Here is a 23,087-nt window from a genome sequence, read left to right on the forward strand (position 1 = left end):
GCCCTGTGGGCTCCTGTAATCCGGGGTAGTTCTTCGAAAGGTGGAGAGTGAGGACCAGCGTTAGTGCCTAGTGGGCTACCAGGTGTCCCCAAAAGAGTGACGTGCTGGTGCGGGTCCTTGGTAATGCTTCTAAAAGCTTCGCTCAGAAGTGAAAACAGCTGGCGCCTCCTTCCTGTGTGCCGGCTGTAGGCATGGGGGACGCCTGCTCCATGCCCCTCACATTCCACCCTCTATCCTCCAAGCTGCAGGGTCAGCATGCTCCGTGCAGAGGCACTGGTGCTCCTGGGAGCTCTACTGAGCGGACTCCTGGATCCAGCCGGTGAGTATCGGGCTGGGATGTCACTAGTTTCAGGATGTCACTCAGTACCCCTGGGGATGAGGGAAGGGAAAATTGCAGTCAAACATCTCCCTGAATCTTGGAGTACCGGTCAGATCGCTGCGCCGCTCAGCGGGTTGGGAAAGTTCCCCGCGCAGACTCGACGACGCGCGTATCGCCACTTGGGTGGGTTTAGGGGCGCTGTGCGAGCCAGAGAAGCACGGGCCGAGGCCTTCGGGTCCTAGAGGTGTCGCGGGGAGGCTAGCACTGAGGAGACCACTCTCTGACCCACAGGCGGCCAGGACGCAGTCTCACTGCCCTGGGAAGTGCAGCGCTATGATGGCTGGTTCAACAACCTGAAGCACCACGATCGTGGCGCTGCGGGTGCGTCTGGTGGTCCGGGTGGAGACTGGGGAGCGAGGGACCGGGCGCGGAGAAGCGGAGAGAACCCGCCGCCAGATGCCCGGCTGCCTGCGCAGGGAACTCCTAGGCACTCCTGGGGCCAGAGACCTTGGAGAGAGCGGGGGTTCTCGTCAGTGGGGATGGTGGTTGAGGGAGGAGTAGAGCAAGGTTCGTGGGCTTGTTGGGGACGGAGTGCTCTGACACAGCCTCGCTTGCTCCTGCTTCCTGCAGGCTGTCGACTGCAACGCCTTGTACCAGCCAATTACGCGGACGGCGTGTATCAGGCTCTGGGGGAGCCGCTACTACCCAACGCGCGCCGACTCAGCGACGCCGTTATGCGGGGCCGAGCCGGGCAGGCATCCCTCCGCAACCGCACGGTGCTGGGGGTCTTCTTTGGTGAGGGCAAAGGGGGAAAACACTGGCGTGATGCACTGAGGCCCGGCTGCAGGTCCACAGGAGACTTACCTGAGACTCTCAGCCACCTCCTCCACCCAACAAGCAGCACTTGGAGCTTTTCTTCATCTCGGAGGGATTTAGGGGTGTAATGCAGGAACATTTGCTCCCATGATTTCTTTTACCCCTAACTCCAAGCCCAGGAGTGCCACTGGACCTCCGTTAATGCCCTGAAGAGCTGAGTTCCCTGTCTCTGCTCCCCTCCCGATGTGATCATACTCTTTCTCCCCATCCCCAAGAAGGATGGAATGGCAGGATCTGTTAGGAGACCGGGACTGGCTTGGGGTAGCCCTTATATTAATTATACTGATTCTCCCAACAAATTTATGAGTCGATGAGGAGGCTACTATTCCCCCACTTTGCAGATTTAAAAAAAGCCTCAGAGCTGAAGGCAGAGATTGCTCTCGAACATATCTGCCATTTGGCTCTTGAGAAACTTTGAAGTTGGCCCTGGCCTTGGGGAGTGGCGATTCTCACCAGTTTGTACCCCTCTCCCACAGGCTACCACGTGCTCTCTGACCTGGTGAGTGTAGAGAGACCCGGCTGCCCCGCTGAGTTTCTCAACATCCGAATCCCTTCGGGAGACCCTGTGTTCGATCGTGACAAGAGCGGGGACGTGGTGCTGCCATTCCAGAGGAGCCGCTGGGACCCCAAGACCGGACGGAGCCCCAGCAACCCCCGGGACGTGGTGAGACAAAGCAGACGGCGGGGCAGAGGCTAGACCGAGGCGGGTGGGGCCCTGGGCTCCGAGCATGGCAGTGAACACCCGCCTGGCCCTGGTCCTCCCTTACCCGCGACGCCGGCTCACCTGTCCCGTGCCACCGCAGACCAACGAGGTGACCGGCTGGCTGGACGGCAGCGCCATCTATGGCTCTTCACACTCCTGGAGCGACGCGCTGCGGAGCTTCTCCGGGGGGCAGCTGGCGTCGGGGCCCGACCCCGCCTTCCCCCGGGACGCCCAGGACCCCCTGCTCATGTGGACCGCGCCAGATCCCGCCACGGGACAGCGCGGGCCCCGGGGGCTGTACGGTGAGGCAGCCGGCTCGGGCAGGGACGCTGGGGGCGAGCGGGAACTGGGGGGAGGGGACCGGAGCCGCCAGGGCTGGTTGGAAGGAGGCCTGGGGGTCCGCGAGGTGCCGCTCCCGCTCCCCTGGGTGCCACCGCCGCTCACTTCGTCCCCTGTATTCCCACGTCGGATGCAGCCTTCGGGGCGGAGCGAGGGAACCGCGAGCCCTTCCTGCAGGCGCTGGGCCTGCTCTGGTTCCGCTACCACAATCTGTGGGCGCAGAGGCTGGCCCGCGAGCACCCGCGCTGGGGGGACGAGGAGCTGTTCCAGCACGCGCGCAAGAGGGTCATCGCCACCTACCAGGTCATTCGCACGGCCCTCCTCCCAAGTCCTGGTCCAGGCCCTCCACCCTTGAGCATCCCCCAGAAACGCCCTTTTCCGGGACGACACCCCTCCCCAGACAGCTAATGCCTAGGAATAGACCCTGAAATGATAAGGAGGCAAAGCCCCACTTAGACAAGCTGCCCCCCCCCCATATCCCCAGTTCCTTGGGGGACAGGCCTCCGCGTCTTTCCTGTTGGAGCTGCCTCTCCCATGACTGCTCCTGCCTGGTCCTCATCTCCCACCTAAGCCTTCCTTGGGCTCAGATCTCTCCTGGCCTGGCCGCTCCAACACTCGCCTCCCTTTCCCCTCTCTTGATTCTCAGAACATCGCTTTGTATGAGTGGCTACCCAGCTTCCTGTGGAAAACACCCCCGGAATATACAGGTGATGTGTTGGGGGGAACACCTGGGCTGAAGGGGGATGTAATCAGGATCCATTGGGGGAAAGAAGACAGATGGCTGCATGTTATGGGACGGTGTGGGTGTAAGGAGCTTATTTCTCTTATTACTTCCATGGGGCAGAGTACCGTCCTTTCCTGGACCCCAGCATCTCCCCGGAGTTCCTGGTTGCCTCGGAACAGTTCTTCTCCACCATGGTGCCCCCTGGCGTCTACATGAGGTGAGGGAGGGGCTGGCGGTGGGAGAAGCAGAGGTGGCAAATCAGCAGCCCTGGGGTCCTGGAGCCTTTTATACACCTCCACATGTCATGAGGGAAGGGAAGTGGAGTTTGGAGTCTTGAAACAGGACCCTGGGATAGGAGGTTCAATCTTAACAGGGAAGTCTCCTCAACTCCTCTTAAAGGCTGAACTTCAGTTGCTGAGAGCACGATTTGTGCAGCAGCTGGGTCACCCTCTTTCCTCCTTCACTCCCACCCTTTGTGGACAAAGAGCAACCTCTACCTTCAGTCCACACACATTGTCAGATCCCTGCTCTGTTCAAGGAAGCGCAGGGCCATCCCTCAGTCCTGTCCCACCCGCTCTGAGTCCCTCACCTCACTCAACCTCATCTCAGCTTCTTCCCTGAATTTGCTTACCACATCCTTGATTCCCCATTTCAGAAATGCCAGCTGTCATTTCCAGAAGATCTCAAATGAGGGTTTTGACAGCTCCTCAGCTCTCAGAATCTGCAACAGCTACTGGATTCGGGAGGTCAGCTTGGGTTCAGGGTTAGGGGAAGGTCGGTCAAGGTGAGTCTCATCACACAGGCAGGGAAAAGCAGCAATTCCTGTTCTTGGGTGTTGCCGCTCCAGGGTGGTGTGAGGTGATTAGAAAAGTATCTGGGACAACAGCTCTAGAGAGTCTAGGACTGGCCAAGGGCCTTTTGTCCTGAGGAGCTGTTGTCCAGGGTGAGAGGGACTGGGCTTTGGGGAGGGACCTGAAAGCCCACCTTGATTGAGTGTATTGTTCACTTCCAGAACCCCAATCTGAGCAGTGCCCAGGCAGTGAATCAGCTGCTGCTGGGAATGGCCTCCCAGATTGCAGAGCTGGAGGACAGGATAGTGGTTGAAGATCTGAGGGGTAAGCTCTGGAGCCAGAGGGGATGGGGACCAGGAGGCTGGGAAGCTTGGGAATTCTTCCGAGTTGATCACAGGCAGACCCAGGATACCTACAATTTGGGAACACAGATACACACTGCAAATAGCCATTAGAAGAAAATAAGACTTGAACTTGTTTTCCCTCAACTTACAGCTTAGTGTTATTTTTATTCTAAATTACCGATGTCTGAGTATGTGGGGGATGGGTGGCCCCACAATCTCTTTGGTACTTAGATCTCTAAAGGTTTTCATCCAGCTCTGTCTTGAAGTTAAGGAGGTAAAGGCCAGGGAATTTTCTGCTTGGTGACTAGAATAGTCTTCAGTCTTAGGGGAAGAGTCTTGTCAGAAAAATCTCCCCTCATAACATATGGTGACATTGACACCACATCAAGGCAAGGTCGATATGGACATAGGTCACATGAAGATGACTGCTGGGTATGTGTGTGTTGGGGGGGCAGGGGGTTAGTGCCAACAGCTCGATTCAAGGCTGTTGGGCAAAGAAAGGTTGGGGTGACTGAACCTATAGCCTGGTCCTCTCTCTTCCTTAGATTACTGGCCTGGCCCTGGCAAGTTCTCCCGCACAGACTATATGGCCAGCAGCATCCAGCGTGGACGAGATATGGGACTGCCCAGCTACATCCAAGCCCTGCTTGCCTTGGGGTTAGAGGCCCCGAGGAACTGGAGTTATCTCAACTCCAACGTGGACCCCCAGGTCAGGAATAGTAATGATAATAATAGCAGCTAAAGCTTTCCTGTGTCCATACTGTTCCAAGTTCTTCACATATGTAACTCATTTAACCTACGTCAAAAATGTTATAGGATAGATACTATCATTATCCCCATTTTACCAATGACATAGTTGGTAAGTTAGTCATAGAGGCAGAATTTAAATTCAGCTACCTGATTCCAGAATATGGTCCTCACCACTATATTGTACCATTTGTGCAGGAGGGTCCTTGGGTTGGGTGCCATTGTTCTATTCCTGCAGCGTTCCTCCCCAAGAGGAAGGGTGACCCTGAAGCTGGTAATCATTGGGTCCAAGCAGTCTGGGTAGCGATGGTCATAAGATATGGTCCTTAGGCATCTGACAGTGGTTTCACTGTGGGTAGGGACACACTGATCCTCGCACCAGATTTGCCACCAACTGAGGGGGCTGGTAGGAAGAGGAGACTTCCTCAGGCCTGAGCAGAAAGTCAAACAGTTGATAGGGACTTGTGTTTGAGGGGTGGGGCAACAGTATCTGCCATCCCCAGCACACAGATACACAGATATACATACATGTGTACACACACTTCGCACCCCCAGGTGCTGGAGGCCACAGCTGCCCTGTACAACCAGGACCTGTCCCGGCTGGAGCTGCTCCCTGGGGGGCTCCTGGAGAGCCATGGAGACCCCGGACCCCTCTTCAGCACCATAGTCCTTGACCAGTTTGTGCGGCTGCGGGATGGCGACCGTTACTGGTTTGAGAACACCAGGAATGGGTGAGGCCTGGGCCCCCCCCAGACTCCACCTCGGCCTGGGCCCAGACCCTCTGCCTGTAACAGCCCCCATGGGCCCTTGATTTCCAGCTGGTCCCACCCCTCTCAACCCCTTTGGGTCGCTTTCCTTGTCCTCAAGTTTGAGGCCTGCATCCCCTTCCCATCCTAACGATTCCTGGCTTTCTCCAACTTAGGCTTTTCTCCAAGGAAGAAATTGCAGAAATCAGAAACACCACTATGTGGGATGTGCTGGTGGCTGTCACCAATGTGGACCCCAGTGCCCTGCAGCCCAATGTCTTTATCTGGCATGAAGGTGGGTGGCCTGGGAAAACACAAGCAAAAGTGGCCAGAGAAAGGACCAAGGTTGGGGGAATCACTTGGTGCTGTCCAGGGAACCAGGCGCCAGGGAGCCCCTTCTGTGTCTGGTTGGGAGGCCTGCATTAGGTCATCTCCCCCAGTAGGGACTGGACTGGTTTGCAGGCTGCACCCTGTGGTCAAATTATAGTGGGTGCTGAGAGATGGGATATGGAAGGGGACTTTCTGAGGGGAGCATGTTCCAGAGAGGTGAGCCTGGGAGGGAGGAGGGCACCTGGTTCCGTACAGGAGAAAGGAAGGATGCCTGGCCAAGGAGTGGGATCCACAGGCTTTCTGTGCCCTCTCCCTCAGGTGCCCCCTGCCCTCAGCCCCAGCAGCTCACAACCGAAGGCTTGCCACCCTGTGTACCCGTGACTGTGTTTGACTATTTCGAGGGCAGTGGTCCTGGTTTTGGTATCACCATTGTGGCTCTCTGCTGTCTTCCGCTAGGTGAGCCCTTCGCCCCCAACCCATCTCTCTTCTCCTGGCTCCTCCCTCCCCACAGACTGCCCCGGCCCCTCATTAGCTGCAGGGCTAGCTCTTTAGTACAGTTGAGGCCAGGTTCAGGGGGCCTTGAGAAGGGAGGTACAGCAGCCAAAGTCTTAGTGAAGCTGCAAGTGAGGGGCTCCCCTCCCCACTGGCTCCTTCTGACCCCCTTCAGTGAGTCTGCTTATCTCTGGGGTGGTGGCCCATTTCCGGAGCCGAGAACGCAAGAAGCTACAAAAGAAAGACAAAGAGAACATGAAGAAGGAAGCAGCCAAAGATGGAGTGCCAGGTGAGATGGGGCCGGGGAGTGGGAGGAGCGGGTGAGGGTGGGGAGAAAGAACCAGGTTACAGATGTGGGGAAACAGTCAGGCTTTAGGGTGCCTGCTCAGACTGGTAGAGTGTAATTGACCTAAAATCAGGGACCTGGGGACCTCTGCTGAACTGCTCTGCCCAATCGTGCCCTCCCCAGCGATGGAGTGGGCAGGCCCTAGGGAGAGGAGCTACCCCATCACCGTCCAGCTGCTCCCAGACAGCCGTCTGCAGGTCCTGGACAGGAGTCTCTCTGTGCTGCGCACCGTCCAGCTGCGGCCCCCACAGCAGGTCAACCTCATTCTGTCCAGCAACCGTGGACGCCGCACCCTGCTGCTCAAGATCCCTAAAGAGTATGACCTGGTACGGCCCATCCTGCCTCCCATTTCACAGCAAATCCCTTCAGGTCATCCTCTTCTCAGCCACAGTGCTCACCTGTGAAGGCTGATGCTGGGAGAGGCACTCCTTTCGGAGGTCCCCAATCACCCTCTAACCCCCTTGGGCTACTCACCTGGCCTCAGCCTGGACAGATGGGGGCAGCTTTTCTCTCCTTCTCTCAACCCAAGATCCTTTGAGGGGAGGCTGAACCAGAATCTTGAGCTCCGAGCATTGGCTCAGCCTTCGTCTCCCCACCAGGTGCTGCTGTTTAACTCCGAGGAGGAGCGAGGCAGCTTCGTGAAGTATCTGCAGGGCTTCTGTGTGCAGTGGGCTCTGGGCCTCAATGTGGCTGAGATGGGCGAGAAGGAGCTGTTCAAGAAGGCTGTGACCAAGCAACAACGGGGCCGCATCCTGGAGGTCTTCTTCAGGCACCTCTTTGCCCAGGTGCTATGGCTGTGCCTTTTGCAGATGGGACCGGCCCAGGGGTTGGAGGGAAGCTGGGCCTGACAGGATTCAACATGGGGTGAATGAAGTTTCTGCTCTGTGGGCTGGAAACAGACAGCCGTGGTTGAATCCTGGCTTTGCCACTCACTAGCTGCATGACCTGAGGCAAGTCACATCATCTCCGCTCTGTATTTCAGTTTCCTCATCTATTAAGCAGTGATGAAAACAGGATCCATCTCCTTGCGTTGTTGTGAGGATTCAGTTAGACAGTCTACATCACTGGTTCTCAAAGCACGGCCCCTGGACCAGCAGCAGTAGCCTTACTTGGGAATTTGTTGGAAATGCAAATCCTTAGCACTCCTATTTCCACAACAGCTGACCTAACACATCAGGAACTCTGGGGTTGGGGCATACAAGCCCGCCAGGGGATTCTGATACACTCTCAAGTTTGAAAGACACTGTTCTATGTACAATATTTAGCCCAAATGCTTGTTACAACAATCCTCAAATAATGTCGTTTCGTTATAATGTTGATGCGATGCCTAGGAACTTAGCTCACGTTTCTGTCAATGAACCTATGGTAAAATTGGTTTCATTATACTTTGTTTTGCTTAAAGTTGCACAACCTATAGTGATGTTAAGTGAGGACTTAAGTGTACATGATAGGCATTTAACAAATGATAGTTACATCTTTTAAAATCTTTGCACAATGGGCAGAGACCAAATCAGGCATGTGACAGTCCTGCCTGAATTGGCAAGAGAACATATTCCTAGCCTCTTCCTGCCTGTCCACCCGTGTCTTGTACATCTTCTGTTCCCAGTATAGGCTCTCTACCTTTGCATCTCCAAACTTTGCCCCTGCCCATTCCCTGCCTGATACAGAACCAGCACCTTTCCTACTGTATAAAGTTCCTGGATCTTGGGTGTAGGGAGTAAATGGGCTCAATGCCAGAGATTCGAATCACCCCCTCTATAGGCCCAAGTCAGGAGTATATCTGAGGACCAGGAGAAAGCCATCACTCACGCTTTCTGAGCTGGACATTGGGAAGATGTGAGGGATCACTAAACTGATTCCAGCACAGGCCTCACCTCCTTCTCTCCCACCCTCTGTTGCTGCCCAAGTACAGGTGCTGGACATTAACCAGGTGGATGCAGGGACCCTGCCCCTGGAGTCCTCACAGAAAGTGCGAGAGGCCCTGACATGTGAGCTGAGCAGGGCTGAATTTGCCGAGTCCCTGGGCCTCAAGCCCCAGGACATGTTTGTGGAGTCCATGTTCTCTCTGGCTGACAAAGACGGCAATGGCTACTTGTCCTTCCGGGAGTTCCTGGACATCCTGGTGGTCTTCATGAAAGGTAGGGGGATGGTGGGCCATCCCAGGAGCCAGGGGTCTTTCAGCAGAGAGGCGACCTGCATTCCTCTTTCTCTCCCCAGGCTCCCCAGAGGACAAGTCCCGTCTGATGTTCACCATGTATGACCTTGATGAAAATGGCTTCCTCTCCAAAGATGAGTTCTTCACCATGATGCGGTATGGTCTGGTCCCTTCCAGTCCTGAGACTTCCTGACGTTTTAAACAGGAAAACAAGTCAGGTCAGAGGAGGGGAGGGGAGGAGGTGATGTGGCCATCCTAGATTCTCAGAGCAGTCAGCTTCAAACGTTCACCTGGCCAGTCCCGACTCCAGGAGGATCTATATCTGCATTTTCAACACCAGCCAGAAAATTCTCCCTCCCTGGTTAAAACAAAACAAGACAAAACAACACAAAAACCACCAACACCAATATGACCGCTAACAAGTGCCCTTTTGGATGCATTTGGCTCTTTCTAAATTCTTTACACAGTGAAATAATAGATGGATGGAGGATGGATGACTTTGATCACTCTTCCAAGGAATGCAGGCCATTAATCACCATGACAGGCAGGTGGAGAAACATGGAAAGTTCCTCTGTTTTTTGTGATGTGCCGATAACAATCAGTTTTGAGCTCATAAGCTTCTTATTCTTGAAGACAGTTCTCCAGTAACACAGCCCCCTTCAGCTGCATAAGGACAGAGCTCATCTCTCTCTTTGTTCCCTGCTGAATCCACCTCCTTCGAGCTGTGATGGGCACATAGCAGGCATTCAATACATAGTTAAGTGAATAAGGTGAAATAAATGAGCAAATGAATACATAGAATGCATACGACAGCTCAGGTCCTTTTAACCTTCCTACTCCTTTAAGCCTATCTGTTGATTTCTGCATTACCCTTAACTACCACTTCCTTCTTACTGTCCAGATGCCACAACTGGACATGGCTTCTAGAATGGCTAGGGTGAACCTGATTGCAGGCTGTACGTTGCTGTGCAGGCCATTTCAGGCCCTGGCCTGGGCAGGGCCTAGGGAATCTAGGAGAGGGTCCCTGCCCCCGAGGGGTGAGCTCCCGCCTTCTCATCCTGTATTCACATGGTTCTTGTTCAGTCTCAGTGAGATGATGTGTCTTTTTAATGTGATGGCAGTGCTTGCTGTACCGTGTGAGACAAAGTCTTTCTTCTGGACTCATGCAAACCAAAATGCTTTGTTTGTTTTGCCCCAAAGCATAGCCTAAGAAAAGAGTATGGCCACTGCAACTGCCACTCTGGGTGCTGTTAGATTAGGTGTGGAGACACTCCTGCCCATGCCCTGGGGTGTTGGCACAAGGAAGTAGCAGCCTTTGCAGCTGTATCCTCTCCCCCAACTGTCTGTGCTCTCACTGGACTGTGACAGGGGGAGCCCAGCAATGGTGTGGAAGGCATCAACACCAGCGAGGGGGCAGAGAGCTAACCATGTGAGAAGGCCATGGCACGTCTGGGCGTGTCCCTACGCTCAGTAGACATTTATCCCAGCTGCAGATGCCCCCCTGTTTGAAGGCGACTATCTCTAATTGGTCAAGGTCACTTTCAGTTTTGTTCTGCCCCCACCCAGCTGAGTATCAGGTGCAAGCTGGATGAACACCTTCTCAGTGCTATTTCCTGGGTCACTGGTAACCACATTAGATCATCCAGGGCTTGCCCCACCCTGCGCCTGCCCGAGCCTGACCTTACTGAGTGACAGGCTGCTCTGTCTCTGGTGCTCCCCCAGGTCCTTCATCGAGATCTCCAACAACTGCCTGTCCAAGGCCCAGCTGGCCGAGGTGGTGGAGTCCATGTTCCGGGAGTCAGGCTTCCAGGACAAGCAAGAGCTGACGTGGGAGGACTTCCACTTCATGCTGCGGGACCATGACAGCGAGCTCCGCCGCACGCAGCTCTGCGTCCGAGGTACAGGTGGAGGTGTGTGAGTATGTAAAGAATGGTCAGAGTCAAGGAAGGGTGTGTCCTCAAAATGAGAGTTCCTGGTGCACAGGGCTCAGATCTTAGTCCTCTCTTAGTCCTTGGTGCGTGGCACAGAGCCAGGCACGTGAAATCAGGGCATCACATACAGCTGTGCAATTTGTGCAAAGCACAAAGATGCCCACTGAGGGGTTTAAGAGTGGACTGAAATCCAGTCTACATGCTGCTCACCAAGCCCTGTGCATTAGTCTGGGCTGTGTCTGGTCAGAGGAAAAGGCACTATTTTCTTTACACGAAGGATCTTCAGGCCCTGGCATCAACCTGGAGGGGCGTCCCTTTTTCTAACTGCACAGAATTGCCCCATTGTCCAGCAGTGGCTGCTCTGTGTACAGTGGGTCCTCAGTGTGGGAACTGAGGGAACAAAGCTGGAGCAAGAGATGAGGACATGACCAAGTCATTGGCAAGTGCCGTGGCAGCCTTCCTGGAGGGACAGCGGTGGGGAGGGTGGTGGAGGGACAGTGTCCCACCCCACCACACCCCACCCATCCTGCCCCACCCTACCGCCCTCATGGCGAAGCCTCATTCTTTTCTCCAGGTGTTAAAGACATCTTTAAACCAAACATCAGCTGTCGAGTTTCATTCATCACTCAGACTCCTGGGGAACGGTGAGCAGGAATGGGGCATTGGGAGGACCCTTTGGCCCGGTCCCCTGCAGAGAAGTGAAGGAAGTAGGGCTGGCTGAATCCACTCCTGGGGTCAGACACTTCCCTCTGGAAGTAGCTCTTGGTGCTTGGTCAGTCCTAGCAGCATGGGGTCTGGGAGTCCAGCTTCCTCCCATACCCCACGCTGCTTAGGAGCCTGGCTCTCTCCCTGCCATTCCAGGACAGAACCATCCTACAAAACAGATGACCAGATCATATTCATTCATTATGCCTTGCCTCCTGCTTTTTCCTCTCTGACCAGTTTTATGGTCAGGTTCTGTGGGTAGGGACGGGCCCCAGGATCCACCCCTACCTCACCCCCAAATTCTGACCTGGTGCTTCTTCTCCTGGCTGCAAAAACAAGGGGAGAACTAGGCCCATTTTTCTTTTCTCAGCTCCCGCTTCCAGGGAGTGGGGCTCCCTGCCTCAGACACCCCAGAGCTGGGAGGCCCTGGACTGAAGAAGAGGTTTGGCAAAAAGTGAGTATTTCCTAGACCCCTGAGTCTGAAGAGACATAGGGAGAGGTCTCAGGGTCTCTGAGCCTTGCCCACACCCTGTGACACACAAGGGACCATCCCAAGTCTCATTCATTTGTCCCTGACCTGACTGGCGGGCTGTAGAGTCTAATGATGAACACCCTTCAGGCAAGGGGCCTGGCACTTAGATGCAACACCAAGATGGCAGTGAGGGGTCTCCTGGCTCCTGTCTACTTTGCAGACAGCAGTGAGGCTAGTGTGAGCAGCAGGAGGAGGGAAGGACAGGACAGACAGGAGGAAGAGGAAACGTAGTAGTGAGGAGTCAGAAAAGGGGGTGGATGGGACAAATACAGATGAGAGGGAAAGGTTTGGTGCAGTGGGAGTCTACCCCCAAATGTTTTTTTCTTCCTCGGTTGTGGCCCATCGTGACCCCTGCCAGGTTACCAGGTCTCCTTCATGGGGTGGCGTTTAGGGGAGGCCAGGCTGCCTTGACCTTAGGGTCACCCTGCCTCCCCCTGCTGCAGGGTGGTGGTGCCCTCTCCCCGGTTGTATACAGAGGCGCTGCGGAAAAAGATGCAGCGGGGTCTCCTGGCCCAGAAGCTGCAGGAGTACAAGCGCTTCGTGGAGAACTACCTGCGGCACATCATGTGCGTTGCAGTCTTCTCAGCCATCTGTGCCGGCCTGTTTGCAGAGCGTGCCTACTGTATGAGTTCCAGGTTGCGGGTAGAGGGAAGGGAGATGTGGAGAGCCCTCTGGTTGCTTACCCTGCTCTTCAGCGTCCCACTCTGTCCCCAGACTATGCCTTTGCCTCCCCACCCTCGGGCATCGCAGAGACCACCTTTGTGGGCATCATCCTATCGCGGGGCACAGCAGCCAGCATCTCCTTCATGTTCTCCTACATCCTGCTCACCATGTGCCGTAACCTCATCACTTTCCTACGAGAGACCTTCCTGAACCGCTATGTGCCCTTCGACGCTGCCGTGGACTTTCATCGCTGGATCGCCATGGCTGCTGTTGTCCTGGCCAGTACGTGGCTCCCAGGCCTCCTCCCCACTGCTGCAGCCCCCTGGGTCTAGCTGTGAGGGAAATAGTGAAGCGACTGGAGCTAGTTATACCTCCATCTCTCCCCTCTGTGCTTCCTCCGCCTCAGGGTTGGACATAGAGTTGGCCACAGGTAGCCTCTCTCATGGTCTGTCTCTTTCAGTTCTGCACAGTGCTGGCCATGCGGTCAACGTCTACATCTTCTCCGTCAGCCCCCTCAGCCTGCTGGCCTGCATCTTCCCCAACGTCTTTGTGAATGATGGGTCAGTTCTGGGGAGGGTCCCCTAGGCATACCTGGGCAGGCCTAAGAGTATAATAGAAAGCAAACAGATGGCCCTAGACACTCCACTCTCACTGAGTGAGGGTGAGAAGCCAGCCCTCTTGGGGAAGCTGAGAAATGACTTTCTTGCTCTCTGGAAGGAAGTGGCCATTACTGGCCAGAAAAGGAGTTTGGGAGATGAAGTTGGAGACTTTTTCCCATATGTAGCTGATACACAGTTGCCATCTCAGCCATTCACTGCACAAACATTTAGTGTCCATCCAGAAGCCAGAGAGTAGGGATGCCAAGATACAGGTAATCACTCAGCAGAGACTGAGTATTTACTATTTGCCTGGCATTGTTTTAGCATAGGGATAGGGCCATGAGCAAAACACACACCCCTGCCTTCACGGAGCTTATAGAACATGAACCAAGCACTCAAGGGACACTTGGGAAGGCTTAAAAGTGTAATAGTAAAGGAAGCAAAGATCAGCTGCAGTAGGAGAGTTCAGGGTAAACAGGAGGAAGAAGAGCTGAAAGAGCAGAGGGTGGACGTGCAGGAGACTGGGTGCCATGTTTCTTGGAAGGATCCCTGGCTATCTGGGTGGAGTTCCAGTAACCTCAGCAGTCAGGAGTCAGGGCTGGCAGGAACAGAATCACATTGTGACAGTGGTGGAGCCCCTCCTGCTCCAGTCAGAGGCTCTATGTACCTTTGCCCTACAGGTCCCAGCTTCCTCAGAAGTTCTACTGGTGGTTCTTCCAGACAGTCCCAGGTAGGGAGTAGGGCTGTGTGTGGGGTCTGGGGGTTCTGTCTGCTTTTATCTTCGTCTTTCCATAAATACGCACTTGTCTATGGTGGATCTAGGTTCTCTGTCTAGCCTCCAGGACAAGCCCCAGCTGCAGCCTGTTCAGCAAGTTGTTCTGGAGGACAGGGAGGGATGAGGGATGTTCGAATGTGGGGAATGCTGTTGTATTCTCAGCCCAGGTGGAGGTCCTGCGCCTATTCCCTGACCTCGTCTTCCTTACCCCCAGGTATGACAGGGGTGCTTCTGCTCCTGGTCCTGGCCATCATGTACGTCTTCGCCTCCCACTACTTCCGGCGCCGCAGCTTCCGGGGCTTCTGGCTGACCCACCACCTCTACGTCCTGCTCTACGTCCTGGTGAGGGACTTCTCTGGGCAGGGCCAGGCCATGGGACAGGGATGAGCGCTCAGGATGGGTGGGGGGAGCAGGCTGAATTGGACCCAAGGTCTCAGACTGAGACCCTGAGATCTGAGACCCCAGTGCCTCAAGCCGATACCAGCCCCATCTACCCAGCCCAGACCCAAGGCCAAGGCAGGAAGTGTCTGGGCAAGGGACAAGCAGGAAGGGGGCCTGGCTGGCCCTAAACTATACTAACTGGTCGTCTCTCCAGCTCATCATCCATGGCAGCTATGCCCTGATCCAGCTGCCCCGTTTCCACATCTTCTTCCTGGTCCCAGCACTAATCTATGTGGGGGACAAGCTGGTGAGCCTGAGCCGGAAGAAGGTAGAGATCAGTGTGTTGAAGGCGGAGCTGCTCCCTTCAGGTATCAGGCCTAGCCTGACTCTGGGTGGAAGCACTGGAAGTTGATCAGGGACATGGGGAGACAGCTGCTCAGGCCACTTGATCTTCATCTTGGCTTCTGATAGCTTCGCACCCCTGTAGCTTTCCTGATGCAAATGCAGCCCCAGAAAGCGCTGTGCTTAGTCCCCAGGAGGACTTGAAGACAGGAAGAAGTGACTCCGAGAAGAGGTGGCTGAAAGTGCAGATAGAGGGGTTTAAGGACAAGAAAGACTCCATGTGTGTGGCCTGGGTGGAGAGCAGGGAACCATATATCCCTTTCCCAACCCTTCTCACAGAATACCCCTTCAGAGATAGGCAAATGACCCCTATTGCGAGAGTCTGTTGTTGAGAGTCAGTGTTGGCCAAAGTGGGCCTTTGCATCCCTGTAGAGGGTTGCTAAAGATGACCTTAGGTGTCGAGGGACTGTCTAACCTTCAGGACTCACATATTAAGAAAATTAACCTCATTTCAACTTTACTTTCAAATCTCCTTTTTCAACAAAAAGAGAACAGGCCTGAGGCTCAGCTGAGCTCAGGCTATAAACAGTATCTGGCTAAAATGGGATAAGAGCACATTCCACTGGTTTTCCACCTCCCTTAGTGATCTAAGCTTGTTGTGTAGGTCAATCCAATTGAAAAAGTAAATCACCTTAAAGAAAAACATTAGATAAATGATAGAGCAAGAGGTGTGCTGATATGGCCCCTTATAGCGGTAACCCTCAAATGGTGGAGGTTTGGTAAACACTGAGATAGATGGTCCCTGGGGAACCCAAGGGTCCCTGACCCAGTAGGTTGGTATCCAAGACAGTGTATTGGGTTTGAGCATTTGTGGGAAGAGGGAGCTGAGAGGAGGAGAGGGGCTGGAAGAGGGGAGCAGAGAAGCCCACCACTCAGGTTACCCAGGAAACAGAGGAGGGGGCCCTCCAACTCCCAACCCAGGAGTCCCACTTGCTCAGACCATGTGACTGCTCCCGGTGCCTCAGGCATGTGGAGAGGACAGGGTACCAGCCAGTCCTCAGGTACTAGGAACAAGCCTTCTGATTCCTGCCATTCTCTGCCCATGACCCCCAGGCGTGACCCACCTGCAGTTCCAGCGGCCCCAGGGCTTTGAGTACAAGTCTGGGCAGTGGGTGCGGATTGCCTGCCTGGCTCTGGGGACCAACGAGTACCACCCCTTCACACTGACTTCTGCGCCCCATGAGGACGTGCTCAGCCTGCACATCCGGGCGGCTGGGCCCTGGACCACTCGCCTCAGGGAGATCTACTCACCTCCAACGGACGGCTGTGCCAGATACCCGAAGGTACCCAGACCCAGGCCCGACGTGTCACATTGTCCCACATCCCCTTAGCAGGCTTTGGCCCTGCAGCACCAGACTCCCCACTGTGTCCCCCCACAATCCGGAGACTGGTTGTTTCAGAGAATGCCAGAGTGCCCCTCTTGCCCTCACTCCATAAATCTCCCTGCCTTTCCTTGCCTCCCATTTCTGGCTTCAGAACTATGGTGGTAGCGGAGCTTGACTCAAACCCACTTGCCTCCCTACAGCTGTACCTCGATGGACCGTTTGGAGAGGGCCACCAGGAGTGGCATAAGTTTGAGGTGTCAGTGCTGGTGGGAGGGGGCATTGGGGTCACCCCCTTTGCCTCCATCCTCAAAGACCTGGTCTTCAAGTCATCTTTAGGCAGCCAAATGCTGTGTAAAAAGGTGAGTGTCTCCCATTCTTTGAAGGACTGGGGACAGAGAACCTAATTGTGTCCTCGCATCATGGCAGAGTAGCATGAGAAAAAGCCCTGGTTCCTAGGCACTGGGTCTGCTGGGGCCATTCTTACCAAGTTTTCCGGATGCGAAACATTTGAGGGAGGGTAGGAGGGGTAGTCAGAAGGGCCTCTGCTAGAATCTCTTGGTTAGAAGCCTTGAATCAGGTTTGTGGCTCCTGCTAGAGGTTTGGTGTCTGTGGGGAGTCTAGGGTTTCCCAGCCTCTCAGGTGAAGGTGTCTGAGCTGAGCTGGGTCCTAAGCTCCAGCCACGTGTCCCCAGATCTACTTCATCTGGGTGACACGGACCCAGAGGCAGTTTGAGTGGCTGGCTGACATCATCCGGGAGGTGGAGGAGAATGACCAACAGGACCTGGTGTCTGTGCACATCTACATTACCCAGCTGGCTGAGAAGTTCGACCTCAGGACCACCATGCTGGTATGTCAGGGCCAGACAGGCAGGGTGGGTGGCCACAGTCTGGGCTAGGAGCTGACCCTAGCTCTGCTTGGTTCTGCCCTTCCTCCTCCACTCCTTCCTACAGTACATCTGTGAGAGGCACTTCCAGAAGGTGTTGAACCAGAGTTTGTTCACGGGCCTGCGCTCCATCACCCACTTTGGCCGACCCCCCTTTGAGCTCTTCTTCAACTCCCTACGGGAGGTTCACCCACAGGTTAGTCCCACCCCTACCCAACCTGAGACTCTGGCCTTTTCCTTCCAGGATATTCTGGCCCTCAGGCACCCTGTCTCTCTGTCTGGACCCCACCCCCACCCCCATGGCCCCATGATAGTGTCAAGCATTAGAGGGAGGCTTCAATTCCACCCGCCATCCCCAGCTCAAGCCTCCTTCTCGGGGCCTGGGGTTGATGCCCTGGTCATTCCAGCCAGGCTTGAGAAGCAGCTTCTTCCTGGGAAGTGAGACTTTCAAGCCTGTAGGCCTCTCCTTCTCTCTGCAATCACTCTCCTCTGACACACTTGACAGGTACGGAAGTTTGGGGTATTCAGCTGCGGCCCTCCAGGAATGACCAAGAATGTAGAGAAGGCCTGTCAACTCATCAACAGACAGGACCAGGCCCACTTTGTGCATCACTACGAGAACTTCTGAGTTCTCCCTGGCTCCTGCTTCCCCTCTTTGAACCAGCCCTGACATCAGTTTCTCTGTCAGAATCCACCTCAGCTGGAGAGCTGGACGAGCCTCTTCCTCATTGCCCCATATGTTTCATGCTCTAAGAAGGTAGAGGAGACCCCTCCAGCTCAAGTCACTGCAGGTTGTGACAGACGAAGTGGGAAAGGGACAGCTCCTGCCTTGTGACAATTGTAGAAGTGAAGACATACAATAGCACTTGCCTCTGACTGGTCCCCGTTTCTCTTTTAGTATCGCAAAATTGATGTATTGCTTTGCTATTTTCTTGGCCTTGGCACTTGAGGGAGGATGGGGTAGGGATACCTGATGTGAAGAGAGAGCTGAGTGAAAATCTCCTCAAAGCCCGGCTCAGCTGTGATGCTAAGAACCTGGACAGCCCAACTGCCTCAGTTCAGTCTATGAGGCCTTTTCCCTCCAGCTCCACGCTACCTCTTTCTGGTCCTAGAGGGTCAGGAATCCTGAGGAAGAACCTGGGAACAAAGATGCCTCCTCAGCCCTGATGTTCCTGGTGTCAGCCAGTAATGCCAGCTGTCCTGACCTCTTTGTGGGCCCTCTCTGAGCCCGCTGGAACAGTCCTGGGACTTTGGGACCAAAGGAGTCCAGTCTGTCTTCCACACATCCCAAACTCCCTCTCAGTTCCCCATTTGCACAGCATTTGGGTGACCAGCAACCCTGATTTTCCCAGGACTCTTCCACTTTTAGCACTGAAAGTCTTTTGTCCTAGGAAACTCCTCAGTCCCAGACAAATCAGAACAGTTGGTCGCCTTACCCAGGAGCCAACCTGGGATGTCACCTCCATACTTGGCTTTTTAAGACCCTTCTTTTTCCTTCTTCAATGGGCTTTTTCCTAAAAAGCTGAGCTTTAACGTTTTTTAGATTTAGGTATAATTTGTACACAGCAGTGTATAAATCTTAAAGTTACCATGTATATGAGTTATCACTACATTTCCATCACCCCAGAAACTTCCCTTGTACGCACCCCTTTTAGTCAGTCTCCCTCAGCCCCTAGAAACAATCTCGGCTGTGATTTCTCTCACTCCAGATTAGTTTTACTCATACTGAATGGACTCTTTTGAGACTGGCTTCTTTCGCACAGCACAATGTCTATGTGGTTCATCCATGTTGTTGGGTTTACCAGTAGTTTGTTCATTTTTATTGCTGAGTTGTGTTCCATTGTACAGATGTACCACAGTTCATCCATTCTTCTGTTGATAGGTATTTGGGTTGTTTTTAATTTTTTACACTTAGTAATAAAGCTGCTATGCACATTCTTATACCTGTATTTTGGTGGAAATAATGCGCTCATTCCTCTTGGATCTATATCTAGGAGTGGAATTGCTGGGTCATGGAGTTCTCCAGCCAATGGGTTCCATGACAGGGGGTTTCAGGCCATCTCCACATCACTGCTCCAGGATCCTCTTCTCATTGGCCCTACTCTACCTCTTCCGATAGGCCAAATGCCTTTGGCTCCCAACTCTCTATATTGAAGGAGTCTCTTTGACAGAACTAGAAGGGCGCTGGATCCGGAGCCAAGAAACCTGAATCCTTGTGTCAACTTTACCCCTAAGTAGATACAGACGAAAATCCCTTACTTTCCCTTAGCCAATTTCTTTATGTATTAAAATGTCAGCATGGGTATAAGGAAGTCAGATAGTAATACTGGCCCAAGAAATTATACAGATGAGAAAATGTATGTGTTGTGTGTTGATCTCAGCCTATTGATAACCAACGTTGTGGTTGAACTGGCCCTTCTGGTTCTTACTTTGATTGCAAGACACCCTTAGCAATAACCATTAGGAAATGTTGAAAGAGACAGGTTTATTACTTAGAGGTCTTGGAAATTACATGGCACACCTGTAGCCACATATTGAGATCACAGGTAGAGAAAGAGAGAAGGCCTAGGTTGTTTTTATTAAGGTTGAGGGTGGAAGCCCAAGGTTTCACAGGCTCACAATTGATGAAATTAAGACATAAAAGTGGGAATTTAAAGCACAGGAAGAGAAAAAACAGGTAGCCTAAAATGTCAGTTATTGAATCAACCAAGATCTCTAAAACAAATGGGGGTGGGGGTGGGGTGGGGTGGTGCTCATGAGCTGGCTCTTTATCTAATTGTGGGGCTGGCATGTGTTTATTTGAGATAGCTGTCTTTGAAGTGGATGCCAGTCAAAACTTAAGTCAAGCACTTGCATTTAAAAAGAAAGAAAGAAAGAAAAACAGTTGTCAGGGCTTATACTACAGTATAAGAATCTATTACACAATTGGAAATGTGTGATGATTATTAATATACCTATTTATTAATATCATGCCAACAGGCTTCCAGCTCTCTTGTCCCTTGCCAAGTGCACAACCAGTCATTAATCCTAAACACTAGCTCCTTAAGTCTCGACCTTAACTTTATTCCCCAATCTGGCCCATTAGTGCCTTCCTCATTCCTTTCTAAAGACCACTCAAGATATTTATCTGTTCCATCCCAATTCATCTCTTCTTGCTAGGCTAGAGTATGTTGTTAACATGGCTGATCTGATTATACAAAACACTATTCAGCCCTGCCCTCTCTTCCATGCTAGGGCCTGAGTGAGGGTCTCCTGAAGACTCCACAATCACTCTTGCCCAGATGCCAGACAATGCCAAATGCATGTCCAGCTGGACAGAGGGACGTGCCATCATGATCCTGAGTAGCCTCAGGTGGCACTCGGCCTTCCTGGCCTCAGGCCTGACTCTACACTCCAGCCAAGCTCTAGATGAACTCATGTATGAGTATTCATGCAATCTGGCTGCTCTGTTTAACCTTGCCCAGATTCCCAGAAAGCCACTAGTTGCTGGGATAAAAGTCAAGGACTTGCAGAGGGGGTAGACGTATCTTCAGCCTGGGTATTCACCAGGAACCTCAACTGGCTCACCCTTCCTGGGACTTTATGACTAACTCTCCATGGGAAGTGGACTGGAAGGCAAGATCAGGCAGCCATCAGCCGATGTGTCCTTGGGTTGAGAAAATGGTGTCACTGAGTGCACAAGTGGGTGTAGGAGAGAAGTTAGTTAGACTCGGAAAATATGTAAATAAGGGAGGTCACAAAAATCTATCTCGGAGAAAGAAGACTGGGGAAGGATGATTCAGAGAAAATTCATGGAAATTTTTATGACCTCAGTTCATAGATGTTGGTCTCAACAAATCCAACCCAACCCTGCCTCATAGTGATAGGGATGGGGATGAGAATAGAACAGGGATGGAGAAGGAATCAGATGGAATTTGATGGTGATGGGATTGGGAGAAGATGAGGATGAAGATGAGATTGGATGGAAGGGCTTTGGGGTGGGTGGGAAAGGAGTGAACAAGGAGGTACTGAGGCTGAGCTCTGTAGGAGAGAAACAAAGGTTAACTCTTTGGCTCTTTTTCCAACTTTCCAGACCCAGCTTCTGCCCTGATTGAGAAGGGAGAAAGTTGCCAAACTGCAGCAATCTTCCCATCCACTTTGCTAAGGACTTTTGAGTATGAGGAATGAATCTAACATATTAGTTAAGAGTAAGGGCTCTTGAGTCAGATTGGGTTTGAGTCCCAACTGTGACCTTGAACAGACAAAGGAAACTCTTGGTCCCTCTTTGCTCCTCCACAAAATGGGGATAACATGAGTATCTTCTTCATAGAATTTGGGAAAATCCAACGCTATAATTTAATTCAATGCAACAAATATGTACTGAGCATCGATTGTGTCCCAGGTACAAGTCCAGCTCCTATGAAACTGGCATGTTAGTGGGAGCAAGCAGACAAGAAACTAGTAAAAAAGACAAAGATAGTAATTCCAGATCATGATAAAGAATTTGAAGAAAATAAAACAGAATATATAACATGATAGTGAGTGACTAAGTGGGGCACTTTAGACAAAATGGTTAAGGGAAGGCCCCTGAGAAGGTGACTGACTATAAGATTATAATGACTAATGCACACAGAACTTGCTGTGTGTTCAGTGCTATTGTAAGTCTTTAGATGTATTAACTCAGTGTTTAGAACAACCAGTGCGGTAGGTGCTACCCTTTCTTCCCATTTTACAGAAAAAGAAGCTGAAAAGGGTTCCTCGACCCAATCCAATGTGTGTGGAGGCTTCCCCACACCAACAAGCAATTCTTGGACACAAGTAGGATGTCCAAAACTTCAACTTAATTCTGACCCTATCTACCCAGTGATAGAATCAGATTCCACAGGTTAAGGGCTCAGTCCCACAAGATGGCCCTCCACTTCAGGCACCAGTCACAAGCCCAGGTTGTTACCTGTACTTCTGATCCACCTGGCTACAAATTAGAGGTTCTCATGACCCCACTCCTGGGGTTTGATTAATTTGCCAGAGTGGCTCACAGAGCTCAGAAAAATGTGTTTACTACTAGATTACTGATTTATTACAAAGGATGTTAAAGGATATAAATCAACAGCCAGATGAAGATACATAGCGTGAGGTCCCAAACAAAAGAGTTCCTGTCTTCATGGACATTGGGGCCCAGCAAGGTAGCACAGGGAAGTGCTCTGGTTCACCAGAGTGGAAGCTATCTGGAGTCTATATTCTACTAGTCTAGACTTTAGCTATGTTCCTCTTCCACAGCCAGACCTTCCTAAAAATGGCATCCCTGTCTCCCAGAAACTCAGCCCTAAACTCTCTCAGAAGAAAAGAACATCTCTGAATTCCTGTTACCTTTGAATCTGCCAACACCCAGTATGTCAATGACTTCGATGAAGGGTTGTCACCTTAGCACATTAGAGGATATAAGAGTCACACCTGGTCTGGGTTCAGGAGAAGTTGACACCTTTGAAAGTCACAGGCTTTGGGGGATGAACTGGAGTGGCCCCCAGATGGGGAGGGGAAGCGTTTAGAGCTGAGTTTCCAGAGGCACAGGGATGCCATTATCTGGAATGTTTGCAGGGGAGAGTAGGCACACAAAGTAATGGAATTCCTCTGCGAGTCAGACCCATATTAGGCAGACCCTAATATGTTCTGCCATTTAATTCTTTCAGCAACTCTATGAGTCATCCATGGTCATCTGGCTGTCCAACAGTAAGAGATTAGTTAAGTAAACTACACAACCAAGTAGAATATTATGTAATCATTTATAGTGAAAATTATTAGATGAGCAATCTCGTCTTAGGAAATTGGGTAAAATATCTCAAAAGTTTTAAAATATTTAACCCCCCCCCTTTTTCACTAATTTCTCTTATAGGAACCTATCCCAGGAAAATAATCAGATATCTGGACAAAAAACAGTCCAAACAAAAGTCTTTTTGGAAAAACAATAATTGCAAAGATTTTGTAAGCATATAAAATGATTAA

At 52.3% G+C, this 23,087-nt stretch overlaps 1 protein-coding gene across 1 annotated transcript; it reads left to right on the forward strand.

The window, feature by feature from the left end:
- The first annotated feature begins 255 nt into the window (after positions 1–255).
- DUOX2 (dual oxidase 2) lies at positions 256–19,036 on the forward strand. The gene is made up of 33 exons (XM_033107059.1): positions 256–319; positions 611–700; positions 950–1,114; positions 1,672–1,859; positions 1,999–2,200; positions 2,374–2,540; positions 2,884–2,944; positions 3,082–3,178; positions 3,617–3,707; positions 3,974–4,076; positions 4,642–4,805; positions 5,399–5,574; positions 5,766–5,884; positions 6,238–6,375; positions 6,587–6,700; positions 6,881–7,083; positions 7,357–7,542; positions 8,670–8,895; positions 8,975–9,068; positions 10,635–10,822; positions 11,418–11,487; positions 11,919–12,002; positions 12,524–12,702; positions 12,795–13,025; positions 13,204–13,303; positions 14,023–14,072; positions 14,332–14,459; positions 14,713–14,866; positions 15,954–16,183; positions 16,426–16,584; positions 16,917–17,072; positions 17,176–17,304; positions 17,614–19,036. Exons 1-33 carry the CDS (start codon positions 256–258, stop codon positions 17,734–17,736), a joined length of 4,629 nt encoding a protein of 1,542 aa, XP_032962950.1. The 3' UTR covers positions 17,737–19,036.
- Positions 19,037–23,087: the final 4,051 nt, after the last annotated feature.

This window comes from Rhinolophus ferrumequinum, chromosome 6 (assembly GCF_004115265.2).
Source record: "Rhinolophus ferrumequinum isolate MPI-CBG mRhiFer1 chromosome 6, mRhiFer1_v1.p, whole genome shotgun sequence".
Taxonomy (NCBI): Eukaryota; Metazoa; Chordata; class Mammalia; order Chiroptera; family Rhinolophidae; genus Rhinolophus; species Rhinolophus ferrumequinum.